Consider the following 16,478-nt stretch of genomic DNA (forward strand, 5'->3'; position numbering starts at 1 on the left):
ATCGAAATAGGGAGCCCAAGCACCACACGTAAGCGCTCTACCACTGAGTCACTGTGCACCCGACATCACGGTATAGTAGAAAAACACACCTTCTGGTTCATTAAATAGTGGTCAATTAACTATTTCTGGTTAAATATCACTATTCGTTCTATATGAACAAGAAAGAGAGGCAATTTAGAATTCAGAATTATCAAAATACTAAGCTCGAATGCATCCACCTCTTCAAACATATAAGAAAAGAAAAAAATATTACTTCATATCGTTTATTAATTAGATATACATGCTATCATACTTTATAACCATTTTAAAAAGTTGGTTCTTTCATAATTCAATATGACGAATCCAATCCAAACCTTAAAAACAAAAAATGTAGGCAACCAGAGCCAAGGTCACAAATTAAGGGATACAAAAGGCGCACATAGTTCGTTTATATGGATTACCTGGAAGGCGAAGACGAAAGCTACAATTACTACGTTACCCCTCTTGTAGTACCTTCTGAAGCTCTTACCCTTGGGCACGTGCAATGTTGGAAAACGTATTGTGAGATGAAAAATAACTATTTTTTAGAGTGTACAGTGATTCTGCTATTTTCCCAGAAGGGGCTACCACCCTCGCAAACATAAAAAAATTCATCCAAAATTGAGCAAGCAACTCTTCAAACTTGAGAAATACCTGGATACTTTAAATTACACTCCCAGATATTAACACGTTTCAATATAGAAACTGCTGACGGAAATCCTGGGAGTAAGTGAAAGGTATGAAAACTAGATAATCACAGAATGTGTTAAACGTGTCATTCTTTCTTCGTTTGGTGGGACTAACGAGGAAACGGTCCCAAGTGTAAACAACCCATTTGGCTGGGGTCCGGATATGTGTTACGGGAGACCAAAGTAGGGGACACGTATTTTCTCGTTTGGGCCCATACGCAGAAATTTCCGAAATACGGGGCCCCAAAGTGGCCCTACATGCTATAACTACAAAGCGAATGATGTTACTTGTACACAAACCGATTTGGCTGGAGTCCGGATATGTGTTACGGAAGACCAAAGTAGGAGACACGTCTTATGACATTTGGGCCCATTCGCAGAAATTTCCGAAATACGGGGCCCCAAAGTGGCCCTACATGCTATAACTACGAAGCGAATGACGTTACTTGTACACAACCGATTTGGCTGGGGTCAGAATATGTGTTACGGGAGACCAAAATAGGAGACCCGTATTTTGGTATTTGGACCCATACGCAGAATTTCCGAAATACGGTGCCCCAAAGTGACCCTACATGCTTTAACTAGGAAGCAAATGACGTTACTTGCACACAACCGATTTGGCTGGAGTCCGGATATGTGTTACAGGAGACCAAAGTACGGGAGACCGTATTTCGGAAATTTCTGCGTATGGGCCCAAACGACAAAATAAATGTCTCCTACTTTGGTCTCCCGTAACACATATCCGGACCCCAACCAAATTGGTTTTGTACAAGTAACGTCATTCACTTCCTAGTTATAGCATCTAGGGTCACTTTGGGGCCCCGTATTTCGGAAATTTCTGCGTATGGGCCCAAATGCCAAAAGACGTGTCTCCTACTTTGGTCTCCCGTAACACATATCCGGACCCCAACCAAATTGGTTGTGTACAAGTAACGTAATTCACTTCCTAGTTATAGCATCTAGGGTCACTTTGGGGCCCCGTATTTCGGAAATTTCTGCGTATGTGCCCAAACGCCAAAATACGTGTCTTCTACTTTGGTCTCCAGTAACACATATCCGGGTCCCAGCCAAATCGGTTTACACTTGGGACCGTTTCCTCGTGAGAACACATTTAGGAAAGACCAATTGCATAGCTATCATGAGATTCAAACGCTTGAATTCGTTAATCCTTCTACCTATTATTGTAGTGTACATTAAAAGGAGCGACGACAATAAAAGGAGCGGAATTTGGTAGGTTGGAGAGGACGAGCTTTGTATTGTGCATACGTACTTGCCGCCAAGGGTATTGGCGACCCTTGGCTGTAAGTCTAATGTTGCGTTTTGATGTGGGTTTATAAACTGCAGCCGTTTCCAACCTCCTCCAGTAAACTATCGTTCGACATGGGTATACGTGTCATGTGAGGAACAAATGATTGTTACATTCTGTAGTAACATGACTGATCACGTCCGGTCGTTATGTGCTGCTGCACATGCATAATTTATAATTAATCGGATTTTGTAATTTATTTCTTATATGATAGTCAGTCTACGTCAGTGCACACACACTACTTACCTCTGTCTTCAGTTTGAGAATTTCCTTGTGCTCTGTCCCTATCACACTGCTTTAAACACCATTAAGTCATTTCGATATTACTATAAAAAATGTTTGAAACCCCTTCTTGTCGCATCTCTCGTTTGCCCTCAATGCGAATTTACATCCTCGCAGCTGGCAATTCGATAACGACGCTGAATTTCACTAAGGGTCGTATGGGACTTTTTCTTTATTTCTGAGTATAGAATCTTCTAAGCAATGTATTATATTGCACTCTATACATATTATATATATTAGAAAAAGGTTACATTTCTTGATAGCTCTATTTGATATGACCTTTGAATGTACTCAGATATATTTCCATTTTATACAAACATATTAACTAAATTTTAAGTTTAACAAAAAGTACAACCTTGAAGATTACTTACCTACCAACTGAAGTTCAACAAATAAACTTGTAGGAGGGTGAGTAGAAACTTGGCACTCGTATAGACCAGCATCTGTAGCTTGTGCTGAACGTATGTGAAGAGCCCAATCCTGAAATAAATAAAACAATAATTATATATTTTATTTATTCTGTACTCTAATACGCATATGCAGAGTCTACTTAATAAAACATGTCGCGCACATTTCTTTAAAAAGCATGTACTCTTAGTGGTAGCAGGAACTAAAATCTAGTAAGTGAAGTTTTTTGTCGAACAGATAACTTTATTTGTAGCTAAAGAATTAGAGCTTCCTAAGTACAGTACCGGATAACGGCCTTGTATAGTTTGATCGGTGTTCTTAATTTCTTAAAGATTTAAGGGTATGAATGCTGGCCATTAGAATTGTAATACCGAGGATTAGGCATCCAACAAACCCCATATTTGTAGGCGTTTTAGAGTTGTTATAATTAGTGGCATCATTCAGCTGCTCTCAACACGAGCCGAGTAGCAATTCGGTGACAATAACTAATGAACGGATTCAAATCTTATATAAATATTGGGATTTTGTTTGTTGAACATTATTTTTCATCGGCAGTTGTAATAAATGTAAGTATGACGAATTCAGGTATATAGATGCAGCATGCATATTCATCGGTTAAGTTACTGTCCCTTTGGAATGCGATACAGATACAGTAATTCGAATACGAAACAGAGCCACACTGGAGGCCGAACACTGTAAAATCAACAACTTGGATCCAACCTAAAAGTACAGAGGACCATCATCTTATGTTGTACGTATTATTGATGCGGTTGTGTGTGTGTGTAAATTCACAATATGAGGATTCGAAGAGGCATTCCGTAACGGAACCTCTTGTAATTACTCAGTTTAAGTCTACATCACGGAAGACCTAACATCTAATGGTGCACACAAAGTTAAAAGTAAGTAATATTATTTCTCTTCCCTTTGAACACCGTTTTTGTTTATAGCAGATTATTATACTTAATCTGGAGCTATGGAGCGTCAGACTTGGCATTCATAACGTAATTGTTAATACTAAAGTGAGCTTGATGTTACTATAAGCCATCTTACTTATAACAATAAATATGGTTATAAAGAAAAAATATAAAGAAAAACAACTATATATTATGGTTTTCACAACTATGCGTATAATTGTCTCTATATTGACTATATCTTATGGTTCAAGCAACCATACGCTGATTTTACCAACTATACTCTGTTTTCAGTGTAATATCGCGTCTGGGAGTCTTGCATTGGGAGTCAAATCTCTATCGACGAGACTCTAACAGTGATGAGTTATCGGCGCACGTTAGAAGACATTTTACCATCATTGCTGTCCTAAGATGGGTTATTCCTTAAGATTTTCCAGCTCGATAGCGGCCCACCACATTAGGTCATGTATTGCAAGTACCTCGATCATCAATTTCCTAATGCGAGGATTGGTCTGTAGAGTGCCGCTTAATTCCCTTAACCTGATATCACGACCGGAGTGGTGAACATATTGAACAGTTCTGTAATAGTGCACGGTTCGTGTCATATGACTAATTTCTTGTTTTAAGGACATACCAAACAGCCAAAACTTCGAAAGAGTTAGGGTATGAGCAAAAATAACAATTGCATTAAATTTCTAGGAAATTTGCTATAAAAATGATACCGGTATAATACATGCTATAACTGCTATTAAATATAATTACGTAAAATATAAGATAGCAGATGTCACTGTGATGTCATCAGACATTTTTCCCATTCCGACTTCCTCCTTATATTGTTACTTTAGTTATATCTTGTAGCTTTCAAAAATTATTCGAGTGTTTCAATACTTTTGAACGAAACTTTATTTTGCAATAGTAACCAGAGATAACATTGGATTCCTCTGCTTTTAACATCTAAACACTTTATGTAGGTTAATTACTCAATTTACATACCTGAGTACTCCTGACGTGAGCTGTGAAGAATCTATCATCGCTACTATATGTTGCTAACGCCACGGTTAATAAATGATAGTCTCTTCTTCTTATCCAGGAAACCTATAAAATTAGGGATAGTTATATTAACAATTTAATTATTTCCTTATAACACAGAAATATCACATGTTTAAAATAAAATTACGTTGCAGTGTTGTCAATACAAATTGTTTCCGCAGTAATATTAAAACATTGTTTAAGAAATGTAGGAATTCAGACGACAATGAAGTGTTAGTAAATATGCGATATAAATTTACGGCTTTTACTAAAAGTAGAATTCATAATAAAATATTTCTTGTAATACTTCCTGCGAAATAATTATGAATAATATCTGAATTGCTGTTAATAAGTTATTTTAAAATTATATGTAAGGTAGAAAAGACGAAAGTCATATATATTCTTGAAAATTAAAAGTAAATTCCAAAAAATGGAAATGCGGCAAATGTCTTGTCAAGGCCAGACAGCGACCGAAACTCAGGGCTGTTGTTGGTAGTGTTAAGACAAATTTCATACTACGCGAGTAGCAATCGAATAGCAGCGTGAAGTAAACTGAGCAGACTGTGATAGTGTGAAAGGGATGACTTCTAAGATTTGTGTGGAGGGCAAATTATTTGCGTTCTGTATATATGGTGCTAGCGAGCTAGCTAAGAATACATCAGTAAAGAGGAATAGAGGTGAGATATATCATTTTCTTGAAAACAACGAAAAACGAACTTTGGAATTGTCATAATAAAATATTTACTTACATGCTCCCGGCAATACTGCCACTCATTTTTATAGGGCTATTTAAAGCAAGAGGTATACAAGAACAATTCTCGAACTATTTAACACTTGGAAACGAACATTCGCAGTGTCATTGAGAATATTAACACTTCTAATCTTCGCACAGTTGCGGCCAACTTTGTGAAACCTGTGAACCAGTGTTTGAATAAAAACAGAGGACACTAACAGCATTCACTGTAGAGTTGATAACTCATTTCTGATAGTAGCAGTGTTGCCGGGTGCATGGAAGTAAACGTTTTGTCACGATAATTTCAAAGTTTGTTTTTCATTGTTTTCACGAATTGCATAATGTAGACAGATCCATAACACACCTTTTGATTCAATGAAACATCAGCAAAGTTGCCAATTCAGAGTGTTAATTTATGAAAACTACGATTTCCCTAGTTCCCCTTTACATAGGCCTCCTCCGATTAGTTATTGGTGGAAATGAAAAATTATTTTTTCTGCTCCATAGTCTCAAAGCTACTCCAACTAATCAAACTGAAAATTAACGGCAGAATATCCATACGTTTGAGGTATAAATCAATTTACATGGTTTGCAAAAAAAAAAAAAAAAAAAAAAAAAGATTTACACCTTCGGTTACATCTGGCAACACTGCGTGGTTCCTATTTTACTTCAATCGCTGCTTCCTAGTTTAAAAATATATGAATGAACAACGCTTCATTTTGGTATAACCATTATTAGTATATCACTTGAGGTTCAAAAGTTCTACTATCCCAAACAAGGGTTCCATTGTATATTGGACACCCTGTACTATTATTACTTCTACTATTTTACTACTTCTACGTTTACTATGGATCTGAATAGTAAAACTGCAAGCTTATTTTGATGAAAAAAAGAATTAGGAAAATTTAAAATAGTAATCGGTTAAACACTTTTATGAGTATTATTTTCAATCTTATTTTAATGATAATATGAAAATTCACGAAAATAAAAAAAAAAGTTTCCTTGGGGACTTTTTGAAACCCACGCCAAAAATGATTTTCATTATTAGCATGTTGCGCTAACACGCTCGGCTACGAGGGGGACAGGAATTCGCTTTTACTTTCCGCTTTAAAAAGGTCATGTCTCTTGATGTCCTATCTGTATAGCCCAATAAGATCAGTGGATGTCTGAAACTCTTGGGATCCGCGAAAATGCAAGCCAGCAGACTTTAATTTCGCGTTCTTTGAATGCATAAACACGTGTAGGAATGGAAAGTTATATTTTATCTTCCGTAACTAATAGTTTCTTTTTTTATTTTTGTATGACAAATTTGTGGTAGAGATTGGCAAATTATGAAACTCGTATGGCAGAGACACTCGTCGTGGTAATTATTATTTTCTTAATTGGAAAGCATTGTTTACGTGGTTGGTATTCTAATTCTGTTATTCCTTTATTATTATTATTATTATTATTATTATTATTATTATTATTATTATTATTATTATTATTATTATTATTATTATTGGAAAGTTAGGACTTGGCTACCTATATTATGTGAACTTTTTAATTATTCAATTTGAAGTTTTTTTGTTGATATAGAACGTAACTGAAATTGTGAATTGCTTGAAACAATAATATTTCTAGGAGTAGTAATAGAAGAAGAAGTAGTAGAAACACAAGCAATTTCTGTGGAAAAAAAATAGCATTTGTTTTTGATCACTCGTATTTTTGAGTTGAGTTTTGAGAAATATAGTAAGCCTATTGCATAGTACCACCACGAACAAAAAAAACATCAAATACCAAATATCAGGAAAAAATGACCGTAAATTGAATTATTTCTCCCAGTTATAAACATCCTTGCTCTCATTGATTTATTAGTAGTCCTATATTTTCTGTCTTTGGAGAGTATTTATTGAGTGTTAACTAACCAGATAAATGCATGCACATATAATTAATACGATGCTCAATCTGAGATTACACTTTATTTCTTGCGATTTCTTCATTTAAAATTGAATTACTTTCCAGCTTGCTCCTGAAGTAATGCACACAAGGAAAAGCAAATCATTAAAATAAACGAAGACATGTTGAATTATTCGAGCTTACAATTATGAAACATGTCTGCTTCTCTGACACGTGTTACCCATCCCAGTCGCCATCTTGGGTCCGCCATATTGGATTCAACTTTCGGTTTTTCAAATGGGAATATGTGCATATGATATATCAAATTCATATAAAATTTTCTCGGAAATTTATTGGCGTAGTTAATTTCAACGTAGATTGTACTATTTGCAAGATATTACATGTTAAATGTCAGCACTTCACGAATGTTGAAAAAATAGATAATTGTGCAGTTCCCCATGAAAATATGTAATATTTTAAACGATTTAATGTTGACGAAATATTCCCTGAACGTAAATATATAATACACAGAGACATAAATACGGAAATGGTAGGTCTTTCCCCAAATCTGGTCGTATCTTCATTTAGAAATCTGGTCGTATCTTGAAAATTCTGCAAGATATTTCATTTACTTTAAGATAGTAATAAAATTATGGGGCGGCTTAAGCCCAACTGTAGCCTCCAGCCTACAGTTTTCTTGCAGTTAGAAATTGTTTTGATTTGTCAACATCTTTACCGTAACTGATATTACTCTAAAATGTCTTTCGCGAAGTGCCTGGAGGGATTTAATATGCAATATCTTCCAAATAGTACCAGCTACGGTAAAATTAATTACACCAGTGGATTTCCGAGAAAATTCTACCTGAACTTGATATATCACTTGCAACTATTCCCATTTGAAGAACCGAAAGTTAAATCCAATATGGGGGATCCAAGATGGCGAGTGGGGTGGGTAACACGTGCCAGAGAAGCAGCACTTATATGCAATTTGTTTTGCATATACCCACATTCATGTTCATTTACATCTAAAGAAACTAAAACCAATTTGTGTCCGAGCTTAATAGTAGTGTATGAATTTCGGATACATGAAGATCCATAAATATGCAAATTACTCGAATGGGCCGCTAAAATTAGTACAATACACATTGGGTGGCTGAGAACTTTGGATTTAAATACATTTTACATGAATCCCGAGGGGACACTTCGCGAAAGTACCTTGTTAGTATTAACATTTCAAATATGGCAATCTAAGAATTAATGAAGCTATTATACTTATTGTCTTGATAGTTGTCCAATGTTGAAACAGAAATATATTGATCTGGTAACCAATAAGGAATTGTGTACCATAATCAAAACATCGAAATAATACTAAAAGATAATTGTCTATCTTAGAGGTAATACAATTTATAATTACCGCGGCTTCCTCGATGTCATGAACTTCACAATGTAGGATTGGCATACTACCGATTTGAGCTAACACCATTGTACAGTTCTCTGATATAAAAATTTCTCGGTGTTTAATTGGTCCTCCAGGAATCAGATTATGTTTCCCTATTGGAACGTCGTTTTTTGAAACTCGGCTACTTCTATGATATCTTCCACTTCGGTGAAAATGACCTGTAAATTAAAAAATAAACTATATATTATACACAGAAGGATACTGAGTTCATATGAAACGAAACTAAAATAATAATTATAAATGCAATGTACACTCATGTCCAAAATTATTGTCGCATATCTATAAATGTTATTGCAGGAATATAATTTGATAACGATTCCGCCCGATATTTCTTATAATGTTAGTATGTGTATAATCGACAGAGACATGTATGTGTCGGCAAAGACATGCTGTCTATAGAGCAGTGAACAAGAACAGTAAAATGAAATTAAAACTTCCTTGTCCACTTAGCAACATTTTGTTTTACCCTTTCTAATTTTCGTATTTATAATTATTTTCCTATGAAATTTACCACAAATATAAATTTTCCGATTATACATATAGTATCAGTATTAAACTTACCCTGCAAAATCATTATCAAATTTTATTCTTATAAGAAGACAGTTATAGATATGTGACAATCATTTTGGACATGAGAGTACATACACTTTTTATCAGACATAATAATCAATTCTTAGAACTAGGAACTAATACGTACTGACTATCATTTTCAAAGGCTGGTTATTACACAGTATTTATATATAATAACAAGTCAATATAAGGAGCTATTATTTATAGATTTGCTATCAATGGACATACATGGATAACTTCTTTTTAGTTTTGTGTAATTGTTTCCGAATATTAGGTCAACATTTACAAAAATTTTGATTAAAATGTTGTTAATATGTGTATTTTCTTTACTCATTTCGTTTTTGCTATGAAATAATTTTATTTTATATGTTTTCTATTAGATACACCAATTTCATTGTTTAGAATCATTTACTCTCTGAAAACTATCTAGTATTAAACATTTGTTTAAAACGAACAATATAACAAAGATTATGATGCCTGTAAACACACTAACATGTATATTAAAATGAGAATTCTCAGTATTCAAGACAAGAGCCACATAATAGTTGCATGTATGAAAATAATATAATGGTACGTTGTCACCATGATTTTGTGCTCTTTCATTTTTCAAATAGAGTATATATAATTGCAATTCCGTTATGCTTTTATGAGCAGAAATAAACGTTAAACATAACTGAAGGGAAAATAATTGAATTTTGTTTCAGATTGTAAAAATACAAAAACATCAAAATTATGGCGTCAAATATAGAGACCACTAATTCTTCTAGATTTATAATTTTGGATTTCAATAGCAATGTAAAAGTGGACATTGAACTTATTTTTTGAACATTAAATTTATATCGAAGAAACACTCTTCGCTATATCTTATCGCTTTTTGCTCTATGATAACTCAATTTTGTAATTGATATGTTGTATCATTTTTAGTAACGGTATGTGATAGAGAATGGACATCTATATTCCTGGGTAATGAACCTAAGTAAACAATTATTTCTTGCGATATTTCTTTGATAGGTGTTGACACAGACGAACAGTGTCAGTTTCCAAAACATCCCATACTTTTGAATACATACTATGGGAAAATTAATGAAAGTAAAAGTTTGAATTCTGCAGCGAGAAAACGAAATACTAATCTAAAACATTCGGTTATTAATTACCATTTATTTTCTGTGCATACATACAATCAATAGTAAGAATGTATAAAGTTAAACATTCCTATACATAAACATATCATTACAATTTAACAATGTTGAATGAAAAGTGATAATAAGTCAAGAAGTAACAATGTAGTACATTATTAAAATTTCAACTTCCTTTACAGCTGGCAAAAAAAAAAGATAATAAGCGTAATATACAACGAAAGTACAGGTAAGTGATGAATGCTGCGTACACACAACAAAATGAAGAAATGAAATTTCTACGAATACGGAAGACTACAATGTAAATTTGTGCAAAATTGGCAAATTGAATTTATGATTCCTTCTGGACATTAAGAAGTATTCCCTTCAACTTTTAATGCAAAATCTCTAAATAATGGAATTAAACATTTACGATTACTCTTTATCAAACAACAAACTTAAAATAACTGCAACATTAACACAAATGAAGGTGTATATTGCTGCTACTAAATATTATAACGCCAATTGAAATATATTCTGTGGTTGAATGAAATTTACATAAGATGTTCGATGCATGACAACACATAGAATGTTAGAACTTAAACTTAAATAACTTATGAATGATGGGTCACAAAATACGGTTATTAATAACGATTTTTTTACATTTGTCTCCCCCTTCTGCTTTGACTGTTTTATTTCTCACTTGCTATGTAACGCTCGATACACTACGCGAAAACAAAAAACGTCGTCATTGTCCTTATGGGCCTATATCTCGCACATGTCCTTTTGTTTCCAGACAGTTAAGAAAAAGTTTTCAATACTGTGGAATAGAAGTAGCAAGCAGTAAATATGATCTCAGCTCTTGCCAATTTCTAAAATATAATACTATACTATTCAATATGAATAACAGGAATAGTTAAAATTTTAAGAGTAGAATGGATATCTTTTGGAACAGTTTAAGTGAACTTTGAAACTGACATTTGATCTATCAAATCATACTGAGTCAGCAGTATTTCAGAAATAATTGATGTGCTGTAAGGAGAGAGAGACCTCACTATATTGGGTGACATCAAATATAAATAAATGTATCCTTTTGGAGAGTCAATACTAGAGATACTGTCATGGTTGGAAAAATTAATTCTTACTCAAAAGGATAAGGCATGATACGAGGAGACATAGACATTGTTTTGAAATTTTGGTTGCAAAACTTAAAGAAACAAGTTGTCATCTACAGTAATGAGAAGAAATTAGAGTCGGAATATTTGCAATGAAATAGATGCACTCCCACTTTTCACTCCACCATTTTATTGATTTCTCATAATAACCGTCTCCTTTAGCCTAACCGCCATAACCGTGGGGCATAAAACTCAAAGATTTCAATTTTGGTTTCCAGGCCCGTATACTAGCGATAGGCTCTCCTATTTCTGAGGGTTGTTAAGGTAAGGGTTGTAAGGGTTGTAAGGGTTGTTAATGTAAGGGTTGTTAATTTTTAGGAGCATGAGAATGCAAAACTGCTTTCAATTTCACGACTATACATCCTTTCCTTTTGGCTGCTGGTATCCTTTAAAAAGAAGGATCATGGGTTCAATTTCTTGTGAGATTTTCTTGAACGCTTAAGGTAATAATTTTTTATTTTACTAAGTTCATGTCCAGGCTGCGACTTAGCGTCGGTGATATGTTAAAGCAAACTTTACACTAGGTAAGGACAACTAGAGCAGATGTGTGCTGTGAACTGAGCAGACAGTGATAGTGCGAAATGATTGGCCTTTCTGATTTCCAAACACTGCAAATTGTCCTTGCTCAGTTATATGGTACGGGATGATGTCTTTATTGTGTCGTGAAGAACAGTTTCTAACAGCTTACCAAACTCACGGCAAAATCACATCGGCGAATATTAGCATTAGTCTGAAAAAAAAACTCTTAGTGACAGGTCGATCCAAACATTAAAGCGGATTGTCACTCATATTTGTCGTGAAGTTGCTGTGAAAGTAAGGGACTAACTGAAGAAATGGCATTCTCAGCCTGTGTCTACAATAAAAGTCCATTAGAAGTTACATGACATCGATATACAGGATTGTATTACGTAGGCAAAATCGCTGGCAAGGACACCAAAACATTTCAGCAAGACACCAGTTGTGCCACAAATACACAATATGGCCCGCTGGTGACAGGGAGCATGTGACATGGTCAGACAATCAAACGTTAACCTTACATCAAACATCGGTTCTTTAACCTTACATCAAACATTGGTTCGTGTTTCTGTGTGAAGAATTACTAAAATCGTATGATCAACAATGTCTTCTTCCAACTGTAAAACATCATGGTGGTTCTTAATACTTTAGGCACATCATATCGGTTTTTAGCAAGTATTGTGTTAATGTTCGCCTGTTGTTCTTACCCGTGATTATGTATCTTTTTAAGAATAATTTTGCGTCATATGGTCCAGGTGTGTTAACGGAAAATGACCCCTTATGCTGGACAATAATGCTCCCATTCAAATAGGTGGAGCCGCTAAAGCGTGGTTTGAGAACCATGAGATAATGTTGGACACTTCAAAAGTTCTGTTCAATTGTTGAACCTGAATGCAATTGAACATCTCTGGCCCATTTCGGAGATACGAATCAGGCGAATACTTCCGCTTGCATCCTCTCTCACCAAACGAAGTGATGCACTGCAAATGTAATCTGTAATATTAATTTTGCTACTATTCATGACTTCCATTACTCCATTCCACGTCTCATAAGAGCCCTTCTCAACGCTACATTAACTTCGAAAGATGCATTTTCTTCATGTGATTCCATTAATTTAATAAGTATATGCATTTGAAAGTATGTAACGAGAAACCAAAAGGTTGATTTGTGTTTCTACTTCAATAACACGATATTGATCTTAAATATAACTAAAAATGAATACATACGTATTTCAGACTAATTATAAATGCAAGCTTGAGATCCCCCTGTAATTCATATTTGTAGAAAAAAATAGTCATGAATCAGGCGGTTAAAACTTCATGAACAAGAAAAAATGGTTTATGATTTCCTGGAAGTAATATCCCATAAAGTTCAGAAAGATGAGCTTCAACATAAAGAAGATTGTGGATCTAGGCAATGATTACTAAAACATAGAGCTAAGAATTTCACAGCTGTATTATCAGCTAGTAAACTAATAAGTTTATCGTAGATAACATGACAGTCGAACATACTGGTTTGAGTTGGTAACGTAAAAACATACCTTGGCCACTTTCACTTATTCATCTGATCAATGAGGTAGAAAAGCTATTATGATCACAATGATAATTCAATTAAGAATGCCTGATAGTTCCCTCTTCTTGTGGGACTTATTATTTTTCTTTGTATTCATTGCACATTTCCTTTTCCTACTCTTACACTTGTTCATGTTGATGTTTGATGATAAAGGACTGAAGACAGTATAATGAGTAGTTTCATTTTCCTTTCGGAAATACCGGATTAATTTAGTTTTGAATTTATTTTAGTTTTTTTTCTGGTATGTTTGGTCTTCGCTTCTTCCAAACGTTGTTAAAATGATTTGTTAATAGGTTATCACTAATGATGCAATTAATAATGTTAGATAAGATTGTAATTAGTTCCTTTTGTATGGTTTTAACACTTTTCATACACTAAAGGTGTGACTGAGGAAGTGGGTAATTATTCTGAAAGTGCATGGGCGGGAATAATTATCCAATTTTGTGTTCAACTTGATATGGTGATTTCCAGGTTGAACTCAACATAAACATTTCCAGGTTGAAAATGAGCTATTGGTTGTTAGTATTGTAAGTATGAAATATTCATGCTTCTTGTTGTCGTCACACTATTCGGAAATGCAGTTTGACAACCTACGTGTTTCACGATTCATGCATTTTTTCGCTGTTATATGAAATATATAAGTTTGTCACAATGCTCTGTTTTACTAATAATCTTAATTAAATCGTTGATATCATTATAATAGCATACAAGAATAGTTATAAATTTCTACTTATCATAAGTCTGTGAAGAAAGGTAATAATCTTTATTTTGTGTAATGTCGGCCAAGGAAAAACAGATTTATCTTTATCTGTGTTTCCTTGGTCGACATACATCATACATTAACTCTATAATTTGAGATCGTTCTAGTCTATCACTCTCGATTTAACAGTTCCTTTATTATATTATGTGATGTTATCATTTAATTGTAACTAATTTCGTAATAACTCTGCTCTTTCACAGTAACTTTGGAGTTAGAGACTGATATTTCGTTTTCTACCTCGAGTTCCTCGGACTTGAGAGAAGTAACGGTAAATATCAAACGTTATTCCTGCTTGCTTATTAAATAAAGGTATTCTTGAAGAATGCTATTTATGGATGATATTTTTCATTGGTATTGGATAGTATAAAATTACTTCTATGTCTTAGTCTACACTAGATTCATATTTGTTTATAGTTGATGATGCCGATAATGATTATATATGTTTTAGGAACTTGTATTGAATTTTAAATCATTTTCTTTCATATACCATATCACTGATTGAATAGAAATCTCGATAACGCACCACTCAGAAAATGAGCTAATAATGCTGGTAAACATGCAGATTGTTGAGGTGAAAATAATGTAGATAAACTTCACTTTCTTGTACTAATAAATGTTTATTTTCACTACGGATTTTCGTTTTTTCGCAAGCATTGTAGTATTTCCTGTAAAACTTTAATCTTACTTTCTGTCTTTGTGACTGGTAAGGTTCCTTTTATAACATTATAGCATCACTAGCAAATACCACAGTTCACTGAAGAAGTTGCAGCATAATTTACTGGCGTGGATGTAATATAATTAATATTAATTCATATCCCTTCAAATTTAAGAGGGGCAATGAATGGATTGTTGTAACTCATTCTGATTATAACAACCGGATGATAGCAAGAACTTCTTTCATGGGCTACTTCTGCAGTGATACACTCCTGGTTCCAAGTTCCAGATGTCTTGGAGATTGTCCTAGCCTCAAATAATGGCTGTTCTGTAAATGTTTATCACTCACGACTATCAACGCGATCTACCTAGACAAGTATGCTCCAACAGTTTTGATAGGAGAAGAGGATGAAATCGTCGATCATGCAACACGTGCAATGCAAACGAAGGTGATTTAATCCTATAGGAACACTAGTCTATCGTTTATTGGATTTTCTTACAAAATGATGGAATTAATTCAATGATTTGTAAAATCTTATCTGGTAATGTACAGTCTGAATAAAATCTTGTTTCGGTTTAAATGATTGAGTTGAGTGATATTTAGAAAAGGTTTTTAAAATGATTTCATTTTAACAGAAATTTAAATAGTCTAATGAAAATGTAGTCATGAGTATGAACTTTAAATTGCATAGTATTGCACAGTAGTGCTCACTACTACATTTGTACAGAATTCTGGATTAGCATTGCGTAGTTTAAGAACCAGATTACTGTGTTTCACTCTTGGAAATATTGATAAACCAAACCAATACTGATTTAAAAAATCACATTATAAGCATACCTTTTTTCCCACTTAACTGGATCATAAACATAATCATGATCCTCATCGGAAAGAATATTGGTTTGAAAGCAAATTTCTTCTGATGTATCATCTTTTAAATCTGTAAATAAATATCCACGTAGTAACTATTGTGCGTTAATGAAATTCCTTGAAGAAATAAGAGATTGACTAATGTTATTTGATCACTCATGTTTTTAATATGTAATTTATGAATTGGATGTATAAATAGCATAAAATAACAGGAACTCGTATCTTTCCTCCACGTTCCTTGATGAAAGGTATTTTGTATGATATTACATTAAGGTTTCTATGATGAGATCTTTTGAAAAGAAACCAAGTACATCACTACCCATGACAATGATAATAATATGATCTCCATATTCAGGTAGAAAGTTTTTTGTCTGAAGTAATAATTTAATTAATTGAAATTTAACTGGAATTTCAGTGTATGTCTTCCAACATACGTTTTTCCACATGTACTTTCTCTTGTAAGAATACATATGAAGATATGATCTCCATATTTTATCAATGATTATTCCTACGATGAATGTATTTTACATTGTTG

The 16,478-nt window shown here is 33.8% G+C and overlaps 1 protein-coding gene across 1 annotated transcript in view; it reads right to left on the minus strand.

Moving 5' to 3' along the window:
- Positions 1 to 16,478, minus strand: part of LOC145678376 (zwei Ig domain protein zig-8-like) — a 704,183-nt gene that overhangs the window by 284,297 nt on the left and 403,408 nt on the right. The window contains exons 2-4 of the mRNA XM_081748450.1: positions 8,669 to 8,871; positions 4,608 to 4,709; positions 2,667 to 2,775 (exon numbers count right to left, since the gene is read on the minus strand). Coding sequence (XP_081604576.1) covers positions 2,667 to 2,775; positions 4,608 to 4,709; positions 8,669 to 8,871 — 414 coding nt within the window. The remainder of the gene's footprint in view (positions 1 to 2,666; positions 2,776 to 4,607; positions 4,710 to 8,668; positions 8,872 to 16,478) is intronic.

This window comes from Thermobia domestica, chromosome 2, assembly GCF_964235325.1.
Source record: "Thermobia domestica chromosome 2, izTheDome1.hap1.1, whole genome shotgun sequence".
Classification (NCBI taxonomy): domain Eukaryota; kingdom Metazoa; phylum Arthropoda; class Insecta; order Zygentoma; family Lepismatidae; genus Thermobia; species Thermobia domestica.